Genomic DNA, 20,492 nt, shown 5'->3' on the forward strand with positions numbered 1-20,492 from the left:
ATTAATTAAATACTGATAATTCCATTTATTAATCATTATAAATAATTATTACTAATTTTTAAAACCCAAAAATAATTTTTAAATCATTATTTAAGAAAATCAGAATTAAAAATATTTTTTCTATAATTTTTGAAATTAAAATGAATTTATTATGATTTATTGAAAATTATTTGATTAATTATCAAAATAATTAATCACTTTTAAATAATTAATAAGTAATAAATAAATAATAAATAATTAAGAAAATAATTCAATCTGATTTTTAGAAAATAATTCAGAATTATTTATAATATAAATTAATTAATTAAATAATTAATCAATTTACAAAATAAATAAAACTGATTTTTAAAATTAATAAAAATAAAAAGTAAAAATAATTTCCAGAAACATATGTCAGAAAACAGACATCTGACAAGGTGGATCAAAACCGGGTTCTGGAAACGGGTCAACCGGGTTGGATTCCGGGTCTGTGAAGAACACCACCGGAATCTGGGTTTAAACCCAGAATCCGGCGACTTCACCGGACTCCGGTGAGTCCAATTCCTGTCCAAACGGACACCGTTTGGTTCCGTTTTTGATCCCAAAACAACCCAAACTACTTCCCCAATCTGTTTCAGGCCAAAATCGACCAGAAACATCCCTGGATATCATTCTCCGATCAAAATCATCAAGAACTCCGGCCAAAAATCCAAATCACTCATTTGTACATAACATCAAACGTTGTATAGTGCAAAATGAAGCTAAAAACATATACAATCAAAGCCCTAACATTACAAGAACCAAATATTCACAGAAATCATTGAGACCTTCTTGTATACACACCATTTTCTCACTAATTTCTTTAAAGTAATGGCACCAAAGGACATCATTTTTAATGGAGCCAAGTTTGTTCCTAATAACTACATGGCTATTCTTTCTAAGGACGAGGCTCCTTCAGAACTTCATTTCGTCCAAGACCTTCTTGCTCGAAGTGAAATAGGCTATGCACTGACCCAACCCCGGGCTCTTTCAGGAACACATATACTGGAATTTTGGAGGTCATGTGTTTATGATGGTGGTGTACAAGCTGGGTCCCCAAGTATTATCTTTACAACAGGGGAGGATGGACATGTGGTGACTGTGTCTACTGTTCGTCAAACTCTACATCTTCCAGAAGATTATATTTTCAATTCAACAGTTGAGGAGCCAGCTCTTCAACAAATGATGGAAAATCTAGGCTATAAAAAGCCTTTGGCAAAGCTGGGACAATTGAAGAGACCCCACATGATGAGGGAGTGGAGTTTCTTCTTTGACTGCATCACCAGAGCTTTTACCAACAAATGCTCCAATTTTGATACAATTTCAATCCTTAGTCAACAAATTGGGTATGCTCTACTTTATCTAACTCATTTTGATTATGCCAGTGTTGTGATAGGTTTCATAGGTGATAGGATGACAGAAGATAGAAACACAGTTTATTTTGCTAGATTTTGTCAGCTTATATTCAGTTTCTGTTGTTCTGATGCACCTCAGAATTTTAATGAGTCAATTCCACCATTTAAACTTTCCAAAAGGGCTTTCACTGACTTATTATCTACTGATAATAAGAAGACTGTACTAAGACCCCTCCAAATTCCTCAATCAGTCAAACAAGTCTTAGTAAACTCTGACCCAAACACCTATACTGCAATATATCCTGATGTAGCACCAGTTCAACCTCCATCAGCACCTACACAACCTACCACTTCACAACCACAACCTACCATCAGAACATATTTCAAACCAGCACAATCCTCTCACCAACACCCATATGCTGCAACATCAAGACCCAAACCTTCAAAAGCAAAATATGTTCCTAAATCTCCACCAAGGAGAAGACTGATGATACTAAGGGATGAATCTGATGAAGAAGAGGAGCAAGTCCAGGTTCATGCATCAGAACCTGTGACGGTTGAAGTTGAAAATGTGATTTTTCAGAAGGAAATAGAAGCTGAAGGGTCTGAAATTCAGAAAAGGAAAAGAACTGCAAAGTCTGATGCAGATCATGTTTCTCCACCATCCAGGAGATCAAAGAAAATGAGAGCAGGAAGGCATTTGGCACAACCTCACTTTGAGATCAAGAAGCTGAGGAAGGGGATCAGGAATCTCTGATCTCATCTGAACCAATTATTATTGAAGCCCTTCCTCAAGCTAAAGACACTGTTCCAGACACAGTGATCACACCTCCTGTCTCTTCTATTAAAGAAACAACAGTTGAAGATTCAGGATTAAGTCCTAAAATTGACATCCACAGGATGAACATTCCAACTGTTCTCTATCTGGAAGATCCAACTGCAGCTCAACCATCTACTGTTACTTCTCCAATCTTACAGGCTGAGATACCATCTACACCAATTCTGGATCTGGAACCTGAAGATCAGAATTGAAATGAAGCTGCTACAGAATCTCCTTCAGTTACACAAACTTTGGTGTTATCAGAAGATGAGGAGATTCTAGCAAGTTCTGGAGAAAGTGCTCCAGTTCATGCTCCCATTCTTGGAAATGAGGAATTGCTTAAATTTAATGAAAAAGATGTTCCTGTTCCTTGGGAAGAAACTCACAGAGGAGTTGAGTGGACCAAGAAGTGGAATGAATCTGATTTCACTCCAAGCTCTAAAGTTCTAACAGAGCATATTGCAAAAGCTGATGAGTTGTTGACAAACTCTGATTTCAAGCACCAACTCAAAGTCACAACTCTAAGTACCAAAAACCTTCAAGGTCCACACTCCATTACTCATGAAAAAGTTGACAAACTTCTGGAAAGAGGTGATAAGCTGGATATGGAGATCAAGCTAGATAAAAAGAGGTTTATCAGACCTATTTATGAGAAAGTTGAAGCTATTGAGAAGGTTCAAGAAAAGCAACAGGCCCAACTTACTGAGGTCCTGGAGAATCAAACCTCTCAACAAGCTCAATTGAATGAAATTCAATCTTCAGTAGAACTTCTTCTCTCTCTCCTACTACCAGATGATGCCAAAAAGGGGGAGAAGGTAGTTAAGTCCAAACGCTCAACTAGTAAAATACTGAAGAAGAAGGATGATAAAGGTGATGACCAAAGAAACTCTGATAAGAGTAGAGGTCAGAGTCAATGTCAAGGAAAAGGTCAAGGAAAATCTTCACAGAAAGTAATTTCTGATGTTAGCAAATCTTCTACACAGAAGAGTCAAGTTCTGATGATGTGCATGCTAAAAGTCTGATGTCAAGTTCTGATATCCTGATTCAGTCAGGATCTAAAGACTCTCAGAAGTTTTTACAAACTCTGAAGCTAAAGGGAAAGCAGACTATTGTCTACTACAAAGTTCCTAAAATTCAGACACTTGATGAAGAAATTGCTAGAAGACTATTTCTCAAGCATAATCCTGGAATGGATTTAGAGACTTTAAAAGAGGAAGAAGCTAGATTTGCATCTGAGAAGACAAATCTAAAGTCTAAAGCTTCTGATGCAAAGAAACCTCCAAGGCATAAGGTAAAAGGCATTGTAATCAAGGAAAGGTCAAATTCTGAGGCTTTAAAGCCCAAGACAAGACCACAAGTTGATCCCAAGGATAAAGGGAAAGGAAAGATTAATGAACCAACAAAGCCACAGGAGATGAAGATTCCTCAAATCCTGATGAAACTTGTATGCAAACTGGTTCAAGTATTTGATGATGCTGCTGCAGTAGATGAAACTGTTCAAACTCTGAAAAAAAAGAAGATAACTGAAGAATCTAAGATAACCTTTGACACAGCTCAAGTTGTTCATAATGAAGAACATCAAGCTACAGAAGAAACATCAAATTCTGATAAAGTCATCAAAACATCAACCTCTAACAGTGCTCAAGTTGATTTGAACAAATTGACAGTTACTGATAAGAGAAAACTCCTATGGAAGAATGTTAATCCATCAGATTCTAAGAAAAGCCAGCTGCTATCTAATTTCATGACTGTTGGATTGAAAGCCAGAGGAGCAAGAGACAGAGCTGGATTAGGTTCTGAAGAAGCCAAGATCAAGATAAGAGTTGAAGTAGTTACAAGAGATCCATTTTTATTGACTGACAAACCTCTTGAAGAAGTTACACAGAAACACCTTAATAAGGTTATATATGTTCAAGTGGTACTGGATGCTCATGATAAGCATAATGTCAAAGAAAATCTGATTCTATTTCTTGAAGATGGAAGAACATATCAAATGTCAGAATCAGATATGCTGAACAAATCTCTGAAAGAACTTCAATTCTTTCATTATCTTTTGGAGATAAAATCTGAGATTTCCTAGAGATGGTCAAATTTCATCATAAAGACCATAAGAGATAAATCAAGAATTTCTGGATCAAGGGTTACATAATTTGTTCCAAACATAGTTGAAGATGATGGAAGTGAAATTTCAATGAAGAAAAATTCTGCTAAACTTGAAGTGATCCTGAAAGAGAAATGTCTGTGCTATAATGAAGACTCTTCTAATCCAAGGATGATCAGACTTGGTGATGGTTTATAAAGAAATCATATCTCAGCACTTAGGACTGCAATCTATCAGATTGGAAGTCAAGGTGAAGAATTGAAACAAGTCAAAGCTACACTATCTCAAGTCTTGAGAAATGCAGAAGATAAGCTGATATCAAACTTTGTCAAGAATCACTTTGGATTCAGATTGACTCAGTAAATTTGGTAAAAGCTACAAGGACTATAAGTTGTAGTTAGTTGTCTAAATAAACTCTTATTGCATTTGTACTTAAATGTTTTTGACATCATCAAATCTATTAACTTGTATATTTTACATAATTTACAAGTTGGGGGGATTGTTAGATATATTTAAGATGTCATGTCTAATCTGTTATGTTTAGTTTCAGAGCTTAATATAAGGACTTACTGGAAATCAGAACTTAATGAAGTCAGAACTTATATCAGAACTTAAGGCCGTCAGGATTTATATCAGGACTTAAGTGCAGATACTTCAGATAAGGAAAACAGCTGATTAACAGGAAAGGATCGTGACTAAAACAATAGAAGATATGCATGAAGAGTTAGAAGACTAGAAGACTTGTAGAATATAATATATGATTGATATATTTTAGGAGACAGAATTATATTCCATATCAATTAGAAGATATCTTGTAACTGTGTACTATATAAACACAGCTTAGGGTTTACAATATATGTATTATCATTCACGAGAAAGATTATACATTGTAACCTAGCAGCTCTTAGTGATATTGTTCATCACTGAGAGAGAACAATTGTTCTATTATAACAGAGTTTATTAAATATACTTAATTAATGTTACATACTTGTGTTCAAAATCAATTTGATTGTATAAACACTATATTCAACCCCCTTCTATAGTGTTGTGTGACCTAACATGTGACAACACAAGTGCCATAGCAATCTCAAACAATCATGTTTAGCACTCAAGGACCAAACATATTGATATAAGGTATCATTTTATTTTAGAGAAAATAATGAATGGAATTGTGGAACTTCATTATGTTCCCACAACGGACCAAATTGTAGACATTTTCATGAAGCCACTTGATGAAGTTACCTTCAATAAGTTGGTTAGTGAACTTGGCATGTTAAATTTGTCCAATTAATTGGAAATCAACAAATGTAATTTGGCACGGGTAAACTTTACTACCCCTATGATGATTCTTTGAGGGGAAAGTAAGTTTACATATCTATTCATTATATATATCCATGTTTGTAAACTTATTTTGAAGCTAACTGATTTCCATGTGCTACATGTTATATGCTAGTGGTAAGTAAGTTAGAGCTTTTGATGCAATATATGAGTTATTTGAATGCTTACATGTTATATATTATCTCTGATACAAACACTCTTGATATTGATATTATTATATTAGGAGTAGATTTTAAATTGGTTCAGTCTTGTGTTGTCTAATCAATTGGTGCATACTTATTGGATACACTCCTGGCATAATTAATGGCTTATATGACTTATAGGTTGATCCTATGTGTAACTCTGATGATCTTGCTATGCTTATGTTTTGTTATGGATATTAAATCCTGATATATGTTTTATATTCTGATTATCTTATGAATATCTTATAAGCTTAAAATAATGTTCATCTCATTCCTCTATAGTATTGATCTGTATTGGACTAGCTTTGAATTGTTTTGAGTTGATGAGATTTGTTTGAGTAGCATTGTCAAAAGAATCAGAAAGCATGATCATCTGAGACATCCTTCATGAATCCATATGGTGGTAAGTAAAGGTAAAAGATTTCTGGTTCTGTAATTAGTCTGTTCTTGATCATCAAATTCTCTGATATTGTACTTCGGATGTTTGTTGTCTTCAACACCCTCAGCGGTTTTAGGAACTGAGTAAGAGCCTATCAAACCTCATAGGTTCTAACCCAAGTCATTAGAACCAAACACCTCTCAAACAGTATTCCATTACCTTAATATGATACAATCCCCAGATTTTGCACTGATTCACTTATTTTTCTTGAAATATCAACTTAGTGATCAGGCAAATTACCATTTGGTTTTGGAGTTGTGTTGAGGATGAGGGAGATAGTTCCAAGAAGCACCACATAAGGAAGGAAATGTCAACCCTACAGCTCTGTCTCACACAAAGAAGTGAAGTATGTATAACCTGAAACATCTGTAAGCCCATCTGTATTCTCTCAAAAGGATATAAAGCTGAAAAAGGCATATAAACAGTTACTAGATGCATTCTCCCAACAGAATGTTATCTAATGAAAATTCGCCTGTCAGCCAGGGCATCTGTATAAGAGTCACTACTCCTTGATTAAAATGTTTCAAATGCACATGTGAGATTCACACACACAAGGAAGGTATTGACGCAACAATCATTGTCAAACCATATTAAGGTTAATGGAAATAGGTTGAATCCTGGATCATGTTCTACTCTTTATTTTTGATCTTGAATGAGAACACATGATCTTGTTGGTTACTTTGATAAGTCCTCACAGACTTCAGAAGAAATCTTTGATCCCTAATGGCATATCGTTGATCACTGGTTATCTTCCCAGAATTCAAATCTGGATATGATTTTGACTTAGTCAAAATAGAAACTTGTAAATGAGGACTCGGATATCAAATGACGAGTTTATGAGGTATACTTCTTCATGGAAGTTGAGGGATATCAGGAATTATGCCACTTAAAAGAATCATAATTTCCCCTCTCAGAAGGAACATTTATGAATCCTAGTTTCTCGCAGGTACACTTGGATGTTTAGATCTTTGAGTGAGTGACACACTGTAAGACTGAGTGACAAACACTTGAGTGTAGAGTGGAGTGAAACACAAAGTGAGATCACTAAAGAGAAATCACACACTTGCACTGTGAGGAATGGTTACCAAATAGTCTCTTCACTTGGTTGGTTGATCCTAAGGTTTTACTCTGAATACATTTTGAAGGATTACTCAACTAAGGGGGAGAGATTATAAAGAGATTATGGACTGATAGTCTTTCTGTAACTAAGAAGAGGGATTTTTAACTTTATTGTAATAAGGAAGGGATTCTTCATCTTAAGGGGAGAGATTATTAGACTTTGGTTACAAGTTCCAAAATGTTTTTTGTGTGCTTTATGGGAATATCTGAAGGTTATTGAAGACAGTATTTGGAAGACGTATCTATCTGCACCTTTATATAAGGGAGAGAAGAATTTATTCTCTACTAAAGCTGAATGTGTATAGAAGATGTGGTAGATATAAGATAGTATTATTTCCAAGTCCAGGATTGAAAGTTGAAAGCTGATTGAAGATTTTTGGATAAGGTTAGTTGAGTTATCCTCCAAACTGTTGCTTCTCCATTATTATTTGACCTTCAGGTGTAACAATCAAATAGGGGGAGATTGTTGAGCAAGATTAAAGCTGTATGTATAACTCAACAATACTGGTTTGGATAACTCAACATAGAACAAGGAATTTGAAATAAACTATGTTATATTAGGATCAGTACATATTATTTATTGGGTATATGCACAAAAGGTTTTGTTAGCTGCAGTGAAGAAGACATCAACAGTGATCCGTATGAAGTTCATTAATATATCCAGGCATCAGAGAAATAAGGTTGGAGTCATTCGAAGAAGTTGTCAGAATCAGTGTGAAAACCTCAAGGATTCCTAGTGAAGTTGGTTATATTTGGTAGAAGACTTAACAGTGGTTTATACAGGTATAATACGAAGGCCTGAGAGCGGAACTAGTCGTCTGTGAACCAGACCCGTGCACGAGATGTCAGTTATCCGTGAAAGGAAATGGAGTATTATTTTTAAGGAACACCGTTAAGTGGATTTTGTACTCGAGGAGTCTGGAAATATTTTGAGGTAAAAATCCCGGAGATTAGAAGGCCTACAGATACAGAGGAGTACAACCCGATGACTAAAGGCAGCCACGTATTTCTTTATCTCTCCTACAATTCTACCACAACAAAACCAACGAATTGCAGCAGAAAAACAATACTTCTCAGCAAAAACACCATTAAAGCTCTGCAGAATTTTTCTTGTAGCGTTAGTTAATTTCATTTATTGAAATTAAGGAGAGAAGTGCTGCCCAATTTATTTCACACCATTAAAGCCTTACAAACTTATAACACTCATTATTTAAAACTCTCTTGATTGTATTTAATATCTTTTGATAGAAGCTTTGAATTCTTAGAGTGATAGTTAGAACCCCAAATTGATTGTTATTATTTTGGTTCTCTCTATATTTGTTGCTTCGAATTATTTATATTCAGAGTTGTAAGCAAACCTTTACGGTTTAATTGCTTAATAATAAGAATTATTCCGTGAATCTCGTTGTGTTTGTTTATTTCGTTTTCGAGGTTTATTTTCCGCTGCAATTAATTAACGAAAAACGAAGAACATACATTCACCCCCCCTCTGTATGTATATTTGGACATAACACAAAGTGTTTGTTGCTCGAACCGCTGTATTTCTTGAAAGAGAGTTACTTTCAAAGAAAATTAGTTGGAGGACTATAGATCTCGATGAAAATCGAGTTGTATAAAATAATATTGAACCAGAGTTGGAAAATGGGCAGGAAGTACATCAAGATGTTCCTGCTCCGGAAACACAGGTTATTCGTAGATCTAGTATGGCTCGTCATGAGCCAGAGAGATATTATGGATTTCTCTTGACTCAAGATGATGATGTAATGCTCATAGATAATGACGAGCCTCTTACCTACCAAGATGCTATGAACAGTCCAGACTCCGAGAGATGGCTAGAGGCCATGAAATCCGAAATGGAATCCATGTATCAAAATAAAGTATGGACTTTAGTTGATCCACCTGAAGGGGTAAAACCTATAAGGTGCAAGTGGGTTTTCAAGAAGAAAACTGACATGGATGGTAAAGTACAGACCTATAAAGCACGACTGGTGGCAAAAGGTTTCAAACAAGTTCATGGTATAGACTATGATGAGATCTTTTTACCAGTTGCTATGGTTAAGTCCATCAGGATTTTGCTAGCAACAGTTGCTTACTACGACTATGAGATTTGGCAAATGGCTTTCTTAAATGGGAGCCTTGAAGAGGATGTATACATGATACAACCTGAGGGTTTTATCGATCCCAAGTTTACTAAGATGGTCTGTAAGTTTCTTCGATCTATTTATGGATTGAAGCAAGCCTCAAGGAGATGAAATCGTCGTTTTCATGAAGCATTCAAAGAATTTGGCTTTATTTAAAATGAAGATGAACCATGTGTTTACAAGAAGGTTAGTGGGAGACATGTGGCATTCCTAGTACTATATGTAGATGACATATTACTAATAAGGAATGACATGCCTTCTCTACAGGCTCTTAAGACTTGGTTGGGATTTAGTTTCTCGATGAAGGACTTAGGTTATGCTACCTATATATTAGGGATCAAGATCTATAGAGATAGATCAAGGAAATTAATCGGCCTAAGTCAAAGTACATACATTGACAAAGTATTGCATCGTTTCGGGATGCAAGAGGCAAAAAGAGTATATGTCCCAATGTCTCATGGGATATTGATCTCAAAAGACAAATGCCCTAAATCATTAGATGATAAGGGCCGTATGAGCAAAGTTTCATATGCTTCGGCAATTGGATCTATAATATATGCGATGATATGTACTCGTCCTGATGTTTCATATGCCTTGAGCATGACGAGTAAATACCAGTTTAATCCTGGTGAGGGTCACTGGACAACTGTCAAGAATTTCTTAAGTACTTGAAAATGACTAAAGATTCATTTTTGATATATGGAGGAGATGAGAAGCTGGTTGTAAAGGGTTACACTAACGCCAACTTTCAGACAGACAGAGACGATTCAGTATCTCAGTCAGGTGTTGTGTTTTGCCTTAATGGAGGTGTTGTAAGCTGGAAGAGTTCAAAGCAAGAGATAATAGTTGATTTTACAATGGAAGCTGAGTATATTGCTGTCAATGAAGCAGCCAAAGAGGCTGTTTGGATACGAAAATTCATAACGGGACTTGGTGTGGTTCCATCGATCACAGATCCAGTTGATCTTTACTGTGATAATAATGGAGTCATCGTGCAGGCTAAAGAACCAAGGTCCCATTCCCGGGTAAAGCATATACTTAGGAGATATCTTCTCCTTCGAGAGATTAATGAAAGAGGAGATATACATATATGTAAAGTGCATACTGATGATAATGTTGCAGACCCACTGACTAAGGCTTTGTCACAGCAAAAGCACGAAGGTCATGCTAGTTCCATGGGTATTAGATACATGGGTGATTGGCTCTAGTGCAAGTGGGAGATTGTTAGTGTTTGTGCCCTAGAGACAACACTATTATGTTTATATTATGAAACATTTGGATTATTAATTATGATTATAGGAATTATTTTTTAGTAATTTATTATATCTTTATTTTTTGCGAAAAGATGTTAGATTAATAAATGTCCTTGGAATATGATATATAAATCTATATCTCTAAGTACGTGACTTAGAAATGAGATTATGAGAATAGTATTGATATTCCTAAAGGTCCCTAGTCAAGTATTATTGTTAAGGGACGATAATAAATATATTGAGAGTAGTGTGTTTGTTGGATGATGATCACATCTCATTGATCATAGGTATGGTGATACTAAAGTCAAAACACAGGCACATGTATTAAATACATGGTGCTGGATTGACCCGTTGTGAGATACTACATGTTTAGAGTGTCATAAGTTAATCTCACAGTGATAATGATGTATTGGTCCTTTGACCTGAAATCATTATATTTCTATACGAGAATTAATATATTTTGATACTATTGAAAGTTATCCTTGACCGGGTAATAATAAAAGTAGACATTGGGTACATTATGAATCGTATGAGAAATATGAATGATCTAGATGGGATTTAGCCCTCCTTTATTAAAGGAGTGATATTATTGGCCTCTTGATTGAGTAAGACTATAAAATGCATGTCCGTGCTCAAATACTGATTTGTTTAATAGTTTACTCATTGATCAAGGAAAGAAGGATTGAACTTTAACAGAGGATGACACAATGCATGCCTCGAGTTTGATCTAAAATATAGGGCTAAAGGGATTATATTACATTGTACATTATTCACGAAAGATTTAATTGATAACCGATTTAATTATTATTACTTGGGTAACAATGATGTATTACTAGATGTCGTTCATTGTTTATGATTTTAAATTAGATTTAAAATTGTTGCCAACGTAATAATAACGTAAAGGGTCACACAAAGAATGATTGGAAGATTATTTAATAAAAATTCGGATTTAAATTAAATGTAAGTAATTTGAATTATTTGTTATTAATTAAGTGTGACTTAATTAATTAAATAAATAGGAAATTCGAATTTAATATGAAATCCGAAATTAAGTTATTGGATGATTAAGTGAGACTAAATAATACAATAATTAGAATTTCGAATTTAATAATAATACTAACTCTAAAATTCAGTTTAGGGTTGGAGGCCCATTAACTCTTGCCTATATAATATCTCTTTCTAATAGAATTAGGGTTACACGTTTTATTGATAAAACATAAAACCCTAGCAGCTTGAAGAGAGATAGAGAGAGCAAGAAGGCGGCCTCAAGAACGTGCTAGTATACATCCATCCTCCGGGCGATCATTCGTGTGGATACCTTCAAGGCGTAGATCGTTCCATCGACGAGTTACGTGGTGATCATTCAAGACCTCCATCTTTCCATTAACGTAAAGTTTCTTAAGGTAAAACATCTATTCTCCGTAATTATCCGTTCATTATACATAGATCCTGCGGTAAGGATTCGAAAATTTTATTTTTCCGTTGCGTTTTTATGCTCGAATCCCTAAAACCACATATGGGAGGTGGTGTCTATTGATTTTGTTAAGGGACTTCCAAAGTCTAAAGGCAAGGATTTAATCCTAGTGGCTGTGATAAACTAACAAAAAACTGTCATTTGTCAGCTTTAACACATCCTTATACAGCTGCTAAGGTGGCACATGAATTTTTAGATGTTGTGGTAAGATTACATGGGATTCCCAACGCTATAATCTCATACAGAGATCCTGTTTTTCTCAGTAGCTTCTGAAAGGAGCTCTTTGCTGCTGCAGGAACGAAACTCAGGTTCAGCACCTCTTACCATCCTCAATCTGATGGTTAGACTGAAAGAGTAAATCAATGTATTGAGATGTTCCTAAGGAGTATGGTGGGAGTGAAACCGGGCACATGGGCAAGTTGGTTACCTATGGCAGAGTGGTGGTACAATACGACTCACCATTCTGCAATGGGGATGTCCCCATATCAGGCTTTATACTGCAGTGTGCCTCCATCAATTAACTATCGCCAGCTCAGATCTCATGATTCTGCAGTCTCTGCATTGTTAAGGGAGAGGACTTCAACACAACAATTGCTCAAGAAAAATTTAGTCAAAGCACAAGAGAGAATGAAGTGGTTTGCAGATAAAAAAAAGGTCAGAAAGAGAGTTCACAGTAGGTACTGAGGTGTTCTTGAAGCTACAACCTTACAGGCAGCATTCAGTCAATCTCAGGAAGAATCACAAGCTCTCTGCAAGGTATTATGTCCCATATGTGGTTACTGAAAGAGAAGGTTTCGTGGCTTATACGCTTGCCCTCCCTGATGATGCAAAAATTCACAATGTGTTTCATGTTTCTCAATTAAAAAAGAAGCTAGGCGATTTCAAGGTTGTACAGACTTCCTTACCTAGCACCGATGATTCAGGCATCATTCAACCACGACCAATAGCTATCCTGGACATAATGTTGATTAAATGAGGGACTAGACCAGCCATCAAGGTGTTGATCCAGTGGGAAAATGGCAGCCCGAATGAAACTACTTGGGAATTTATGAGAGGAATTAATGGCGAAGTTTCCAGATTTTCATCCTTGAGGACAAGGATCTTCTTAAGGGAGGAAAATTGTCATGATATTTTTATTTTATTAAAAGTATGGTCTTGGCGGGATATGTAACCCTTAAAACGGTGACGTTCAATTAATCTGTGTTCACAGGTGTCATCTAGTTGATCGTTAACTTGTAATGCTAGTTGTTAACAAACTTTGGCAGGTAGTGCATTGGGAGAGTTGCTTAATGACAATATATGTCCTGTGCTCCTGGTATTGGACCATTATAGAATGATATGAATTTTCTTCTTGTTTCTACTTGTTCTTAATTGTCTGCATTTTTCTTTCAAATATCTTAGTTTCTTAAAACAGAAAATCATAAAAATAGCAATATCGTTACAAAGATCGTGTACAATTACAATTTTTCCAAAGTCTAGATGACCCCCATAGTTGCAGTCTTGCAGGGTAAACGACTCGTTAAAATCCCAAGTATTGACTTTTTGACTTTCGAGTTTTATAACTTGGGGACAAATGGTGTCGCATACTACAAACTGCTAATTTACTACCACGTATTTTATGCATAAAAACTCGAGACAAACAGAAGAATTAGCAAAGCATCAATGAGAGGCACTGTTATCATTTTGTTGTGCTCATGTTTACTCTCAATTCTAATGTTCTCCTTTGCAGCAGACACCGTGACTGCAAATCAAACCATTAGTGATGGACATACCATTGTGTCCGCAGGAGGAGACTTTGAAATGGGATTTTTTAGCCCCCAAGGCAATCCCAAGAATCGATATTTCGGTGTATGGTTCAAGAAGATATCAAATGGAACAGTTATATGGGTGGCAATCCCAAGAGGACTTTTCGGAGTTTTAAGTTTTATATCTTGGGACAAATGGTGTCATATACTACTAACAGCTAATTCCAAGCATTTTATGCATATAAACCCAAGACAGACAGAAGATTTAGCAAAGCATCAATGGAAGGCACTGCTATCATTTTGTCGTGCACATGTTTACTCTCAATCTTAATGTTCTACTCTGCAGCAGACACGTTAACTGTAAATCAAACCATCAGTGATGGACATACCATTGTGTCCGCAGGAGGAGACTTTGAAATGGGATTTTTCATCCCGCAAGGCAATCCCAAGAATCGATATTTCGGTGTATGGTTCAAGAAGATATCAAATGGAACAGTTATATGGGTGGCTAATAGAAACTCTCCGATTTCTAACACGTCAGGTGTTGTAAGGGTCAGTAGCAGGGGAATTGTTGTAAGTACTAATCAAAGTACTACTGTCAGCATATGGAAGTCGAATTTTTCAGGATCAGTGAAGAATCCAGTGGCTCAGCTATTAGACACAGGGAACCTTGTTTTTCGTGATGAAAATGAGCAACAAAAGTTTGCATGGCAAAGTTTTGATTATCCTGTGGATAATTTTCTTGCAGGCATGAAATTTGGATTTGATTTAGTAACCGGCATTGACAGGTACTTTTCATCATGGAAAAGTGATGATGATCCATCGCCTGGTGATTATATTCATCGACTTGATAAAAATGGTTTTCCACAGCTAATTTTGTGGAAAGATTCAGATGCTTGGTATAGATTTGGACCTTGGGTTGGCTCAAGATTTAGCGGTAATTCTGTACTTAAGCCTAATGGAATCTACACAACAGGATTTGTTATAACTGAGACGGAGGCTTATTATTATTATAATCGTGTCAATAGCGAATCTCCTACAACAAGGCTGACATTGGCACCAGGTGGCTTATCAAGTCGTTATATATGGAACAGAGATAAACATATTTGGACACAATATCTGACTTCACAACTGAGAGATTGTGATCGTTATGGGATTTGTGGAACAAATGGTGTTTGCAATCTTAACAAGTCTCCTAGGTGTGAATGTATGACTGGGTTTCATCCGAAAAAGCCAGAAGATTGGGCAGAAGCAGATTGGCTTAGTGGTTGTTCGCGCAAAGTTCAATTGGAATGTGGAAATGACGGAGATGGTTTTCTGAAGTATATTGGTGTAAAATTGCCAGACACACGATGGTCATGGTATAACATGAGCATGAGCCTTGCAGAATGCGAGAACAAGTGCTTGAAGGATTGCAATTGTACAGCCTATTCAAATACAGATATTCGAAATGGGGGAAGTGGATGCTTGTTGTGGTTTGGTGGCCTGATTGATATGCGAGGCTACTCATACAATGGACAGGATCTTTATGTAAGAATGCCAGCATCTGAACTAAGTAAGCAATTTTTCTGAAGCTACTGTTATTAGGTAAAACTTCAATGCTTTTTTTTATATAGTTAGTTGAACTTTCAATATAATATATTTTTACACAGAGGATAACAAAAAATTCAGATTAAAGAAGTACCTGCGGATTATATTAGTTCCAGTGCTTGCAATGCTAATACTAATCATAGGCAGTTTCCTGTTGTATGCATACAAGGCAAAAAGGCTTAAGAGAGAAGGTAATTAATTTGGAAACTCCAATTGTTTCAATAATATTGACACGTAGACTCGCTAAAGAATTTGTTCAGAAGATTGGATATCTGGATGTAGGGTTCTGCATCACGGAGATCATAAGACTCGCTAAAGAATTTCGTTTACACGTGCAGAAAAAGGCAGACCGCAAGAGGGGAAAGACTTAGATTTACCATCATTTAGCTTCATGCAAATTGCTAATGCCACTGATAATTTCTCCAACATCAACCAGCTTGGAAAAGGTGGATTTGGGACTGTATACAAGGTGAGGTGAAAACTTCTTCTCATATGTGTTTATCGATAAATTGTTTCCAGTTTCGTAGAGAAAGAGTCAAGATAGTAGTAATGTTTCAAAGCCTGGCATAGATTTTCCATGAACTTCATATACAAACTTGTTATTTTAAATTTGATCAAAACTACTGTTAAACCACCAAATATCTTTTAGAAGGAAAGGAAAGTACCTAATCATCTGTACAGGTAGTGACCGTGGTGCGCATAAAAGAGCCAATTCTAACCTGCTAATAATAAGTTTATGTTCAGATGTTTCAAGATAGAAAGTGACATTGACCATCTGTCAGAATAAAAATGAAGATATCACATGTCCTAATTTGCAGGGGATCTTAGAAGAGGGACAGGAAATAGGTGTGAAGAGGCTGTCGAAGGATTCAGGACAGGGAGTAGATGAATTCATGAATGAAGTTTCATGCATTGCTAAACTTCAACATAAGAATCTTGTGAGGCTTCTTGGGTGCTGCATTGAGCAAGGGGAGAGGCTATTAATCTATGAGTATTTGCCTAACAAAAGTTTGGATGTTTATATTTTCGGTATGATCCAAATTAAAACTTCTCTATATTTGTTTAGTCTGTTGGTTTATGAGTATCATAGTCAAATCACCAATGCTGTTCTGCAATACAATGATTGGATTTGAATGGCAAATGAACAGATGAAAAAATGTGCCAATCATTAAACTGGCAGAAGCGGTACAATATTATAATTGGTATTGCAAGGGGACTACTCTATCTTCACCAGGATTCCAGACTAAAAATCATCCATAGAGATCTCAAAGCCAGTAATATTTTATTGGATCATGAGATGAACCCTAAAATATCAGACTTCGGACTGGCTAGAACTTTTGGAGAGAATGAAACTCAAGCAAGTACAAGAAGAGTGGTTGGGACACAGTAATAATTTCTGCAAAATTTCAATAATGTTCTTAAGATTTTGTTGCATAGTGATTTTTTCATCAAAGTAAGGACCTAAGCATTAACTGATATGTTTTATCTGTTAGAAAATTAGGATTTTAGACCTTAATTTAATTATGTTCTTGATGTTAATCCTAAAATCTAATGATTGAAAATTGTTCAATGATATTTGAACTTAAATTTTCATGTATGGTTTTAAGAATTTTTTTAATGAAATCCATATGAAATGAGAGTTGAAAGTAGCTTGGAAAAATTTGAGAATATTTGTCCCACATTGAAATAAATAAAGGAGGTTGTGTGCTTTATATGGTATTACCCACATGAGTAGTATACAACTACTAAGGTGTGTGAAGGTCCATTGTGTTGTTGAGTGCTTCACGCGCACACACGCGCCACGCCACGCACCGAGATATAGATCAGAAATTAACTTAAGTAAGTGAATATGTTTCGTTTATTACTAAAGAAAGACGGGTAAAAATAATACATATAGAATTATAAGTCATATAGGAATCAAAAAGGATAAAAATAACACCTAGAGTTACAACATTAATCATAAAAACAAAAAAAAAAATAAAAGGTGATAGAACTAAAAAATAAGTGAAAATAAAGTATCACTTAAAAAATTTATTAATAAAGAAAAACGGGTAAAAATAATATATATATATATAGAATTATGTGTCATATAGGAATGAAAAGGATAATAATAATACAATTAGAGTTAGAGTTATAACATGAATCATGAAAAGTGAAACCAAAAGGTAGGGGTACCAAAAAATAAGTGAAACTAAGTACCACTTTAAAAAATGTTTCGCTTATTAATAAATGTTATTAATATTGGAGTTTCTCTTACAACTTTTTTTTAAAAAAATGTTTACCGTCATTTTTCCCTTTAGAAAGTTACACAGTTTTTTTGCGGAAAAAGTTACACAAAGTTTAAGTTACAAAGATATTATTTAAATCAGTGAGCTATAATCCTTATAACCATACTTTTTTATTAATAAGAGAAATCATGTATAATTTGGTGCTCAAAGTATCAAAATCCCAAATTTTGGTACTTACATATACAAGCTGACTTCTATTATCTAAACTTTGTTTTTAACACAAATCAACTTCTATTCTTTGTAAATTTTATTTTCTTTTTAGTTAATATTCATCTAATCGTCTATTTACTTCATAAAATAAAAATAACATATAACTATGTATAATTTGGTGCTAAAAGTACCAAGGTACCAAAGTACCAAATTTTGGTACTTACCTGACATAAGTTGACTTCTATTCTCAATAAACTTACCAAATTTTGATACTTACATGACATAAGTTGACTTATATTCTCAATAAACTTTGTTTTTAATACAAATCGACTTCTATTCTTTGCAAAAAAATTTTATCGTAGATAACCCGCAGCCGCTACCCTTCGGGTGCATACTGGGTAAACCCTAGGCATAATCATAAATTCTCTTCCCGTGAGATTTGAACCTGTGACCAAGAGGATAGTTATCCCCTCTTTAACCAACTAAGCCAACCCCTGCGGGCTTTTCTTTGTAAATTTTATTTTTTTTTAGTTAGTGTTCATCCAATTGTCTATTTACTTTATAAAACAAAAATATTTTTTAAAGGATTTATAAATTATATTAAAAATTTATTAAGTTACGTTAAATTAAGTAAAATAACTTATATTTATTTTTAATTTTAGAAAAACTACAAACTATTAAGTAAACTACCTACACGAATTGACTTATATTCTCTGTAAACTTTATTTATTTAGAAAGTATATTAAAAATTTATTAAGTTACGTTAAATTTAGTAAAATAACATATATTTACTTTTATTTTGAAAAACTACTAACTACAAAATAAACTATTAACACGAATTGACTTCTATTTTCGGTAAATTTTATTTTCTATAGTATTATTTTAAAAATAATTAAGTAATTGTTGCGCAAGACACGCTTGAACACAATTAGTGTATCATCTGTTGCACCTAGATAATTTTTGGTTCTTCTCTTGTTGACTGACATTTCTCAGAGTAGAGTTGAGACGCGAGACTAAATGTAATAAAGCAACGACCAGTACTCATCAACAAAAGAGCTCAGTTGTTTCAATGGACTTACTGACTTGTTATATAAAATTTATGTTGTTCATGGCATTAAGCACCTGAATCACTGTTAAGTAGAGGACTAGAGAATGCCCTTGAGATTTTCTAATGGTAAAAACTGAGCAGAAAGAAAGAAGACACGAGTTCCTGGAATTTATTATGTTGTTTAATTAATACTACTACTACTAGTGTATTACTATTGTTGTTCCCGAATTTGAGCAACATGTTTGCTTGTCTGCCATAGGACCTCAGCTCTGTACATGGATATGAACCGGAAAGTGTGGAAATTGTAACGGCCTTTTCATCCAACATATCTCATGTTTTATTCGGGCCTTCATTTTTTTTTTCCAGCTTTATTATTTGTCATTTTCTTACTTTCACGTGTTTATTACGTAGGATGTCTGCTGATCAACGAATAATAAGGTTGCATTTAAAAATACAAAATATAAAAAGACGGCGACCATTCTTCCTTTAAAAATGAGGTGATTTTTCCTTGTTAATAAAGAAGAAGAAAGAAATGAGGTAATTTTAATTATCCAATCTTTTTTTATTTATTTATTGACCAATAAATTTTTTTAAAAAAATCTACTAAACAAAATATGGAATTATTCCTCTTGGACTTGATAATTATAAAATTTTGGTTCAATTCTGTAACAGTTAAGTAACTATCTTAAATGTTTAAAATGTTAGAGAAAAAGTCTGAACATTATTTTATATTTTTCAACGCTCTATCTTAATTGTATGATATGTTTTATTACGGTTGAAAACATCAAATATATCAATTAGGGATGAAAGGACTCAAACCCGAGACCATTTCCATGTTAAGTAATCTTCCGTCTTAAAAATTAAGTTATCAAAGAAATATAAAAATAAAATTTTATATCCTTCAACAGTAACAACACTTCAAATCTAAACATTTAACTTGAACATACGATTCCATACGAACTCCATAGAGTGAACTAGTGATTAAACTATTATAACATGACTAAGTTTGTGATTAAACTAACATGAACTCAAGTCTAGTGAGTAGTGATTAAGAAAAATATCAAGATCAAAGCTGACCTCAAATCGAGTCCCCGGACTGTGTACTATATTATTCAAATAAGTCAAATATAACAATTTGGTTAATCTAATTAGTTTTGCATTACCAAATTTGAGGTCAGAATGTTGAACGTGGGAACATGGTACCATGTTACTTACGTTAACAACACTCAAATCACTTTACTAATTTAATCGTGCAACATTCCTATCCATTTTAAGTTAGCCAAGATTCAGAGATTAAGACATCGTCGTATGGCTTTCGAATTCAGAATCTTTTTTAGTATAGTTTATTTAGAAAGTTTGAGTTAATTTTTTTTTCAGAAAAAAAAAATTAAAAATTATCATTTAAATTATATGGTCAAAAAACTTGTATTG

At 34.5% G+C, this 20,492-nt stretch overlaps 2 protein-coding genes across 2 annotated transcripts; both read left to right on the forward strand.

Annotated features, from left to right (window-relative positions):
• The first annotated feature begins 12,627 nt into the window (after nucleotides 1-12,627).
• On the forward strand, nucleotides 12,628-13,216 carry LOC141691285 (uncharacterized). Its single transcript, XM_074496020.1, has 2 exons — nucleotides 12,628-12,875; nucleotides 12,952-13,216. Exons 1-2 carry the CDS (start codon nucleotides 12,628-12,630, stop codon nucleotides 13,214-13,216), a joined length of 513 nt encoding a protein of 170 aa, XP_074352121.1.
• A 666-nt stretch (nucleotides 13,217-13,882) lies between these two features.
• LOC141693264 (G-type lectin S-receptor-like serine/threonine-protein kinase At4g27290) lies at nucleotides 13,883-17,027 on the forward strand. Its single transcript, XM_074498295.1, has 4 exons — nucleotides 13,883-15,540; nucleotides 15,914-16,044; nucleotides 16,394-16,604; nucleotides 16,724-17,027. Exons 1-4 carry the CDS (start codon nucleotides 14,265-14,267, stop codon nucleotides 16,963-16,965), a joined length of 1,860 nt encoding a protein of 619 aa, XP_074354396.1. The 5' UTR covers nucleotides 13,883-14,264; the 3' UTR covers nucleotides 16,966-17,027.
• Nucleotides 17,028-20,492: the final 3,465 nt, after the last annotated feature.

Source organism: Apium graveolens, chromosome 10, assembly GCF_009905375.1.
Source record: "Apium graveolens cultivar Ventura chromosome 10, ASM990537v1, whole genome shotgun sequence".
NCBI classification, from domain to species: Eukaryota; Viridiplantae; Streptophyta; class Magnoliopsida; order Apiales; family Apiaceae; genus Apium; species Apium graveolens.

Bases quoted from the DNA above. Each gene is read 5' to 3' on its own strand.
- LOC141691285 (XM_074496020.1), top strand. From the start codon at position 12,628: ATGGTGGGAGTGAAACCGGGCACATGGGCAAGTTGGTTACCTATGGCA. The intron at 12,876-12,951 runs GTTTGCAGATAA...ACAACCTTACAG, and splicing joins GCACAAGAGAGAATGAAGTG to GCAGCATTCAGTCAATCTCA.
- LOC141693264 (XM_074498295.1), top strand. From the start codon at position 14,265: ATGGAAGGCACTGCTATCATTTTGTCGTGCACATGTTTACTCTCAATC. The intron at 15,541-15,913 runs GTAAGCAATTTT...TTACACGTGCAG, and splicing joins AATGCCAGCATCTGAACTAA to AAAAAGGCAGACCGCAAGAG. The intron at 16,045-16,393 runs GTGAGGTGAAAA...CCTAATTTGCAG, and splicing joins GATTTGGGACTGTATACAAG to GGGATCTTAGAAGAGGGACA.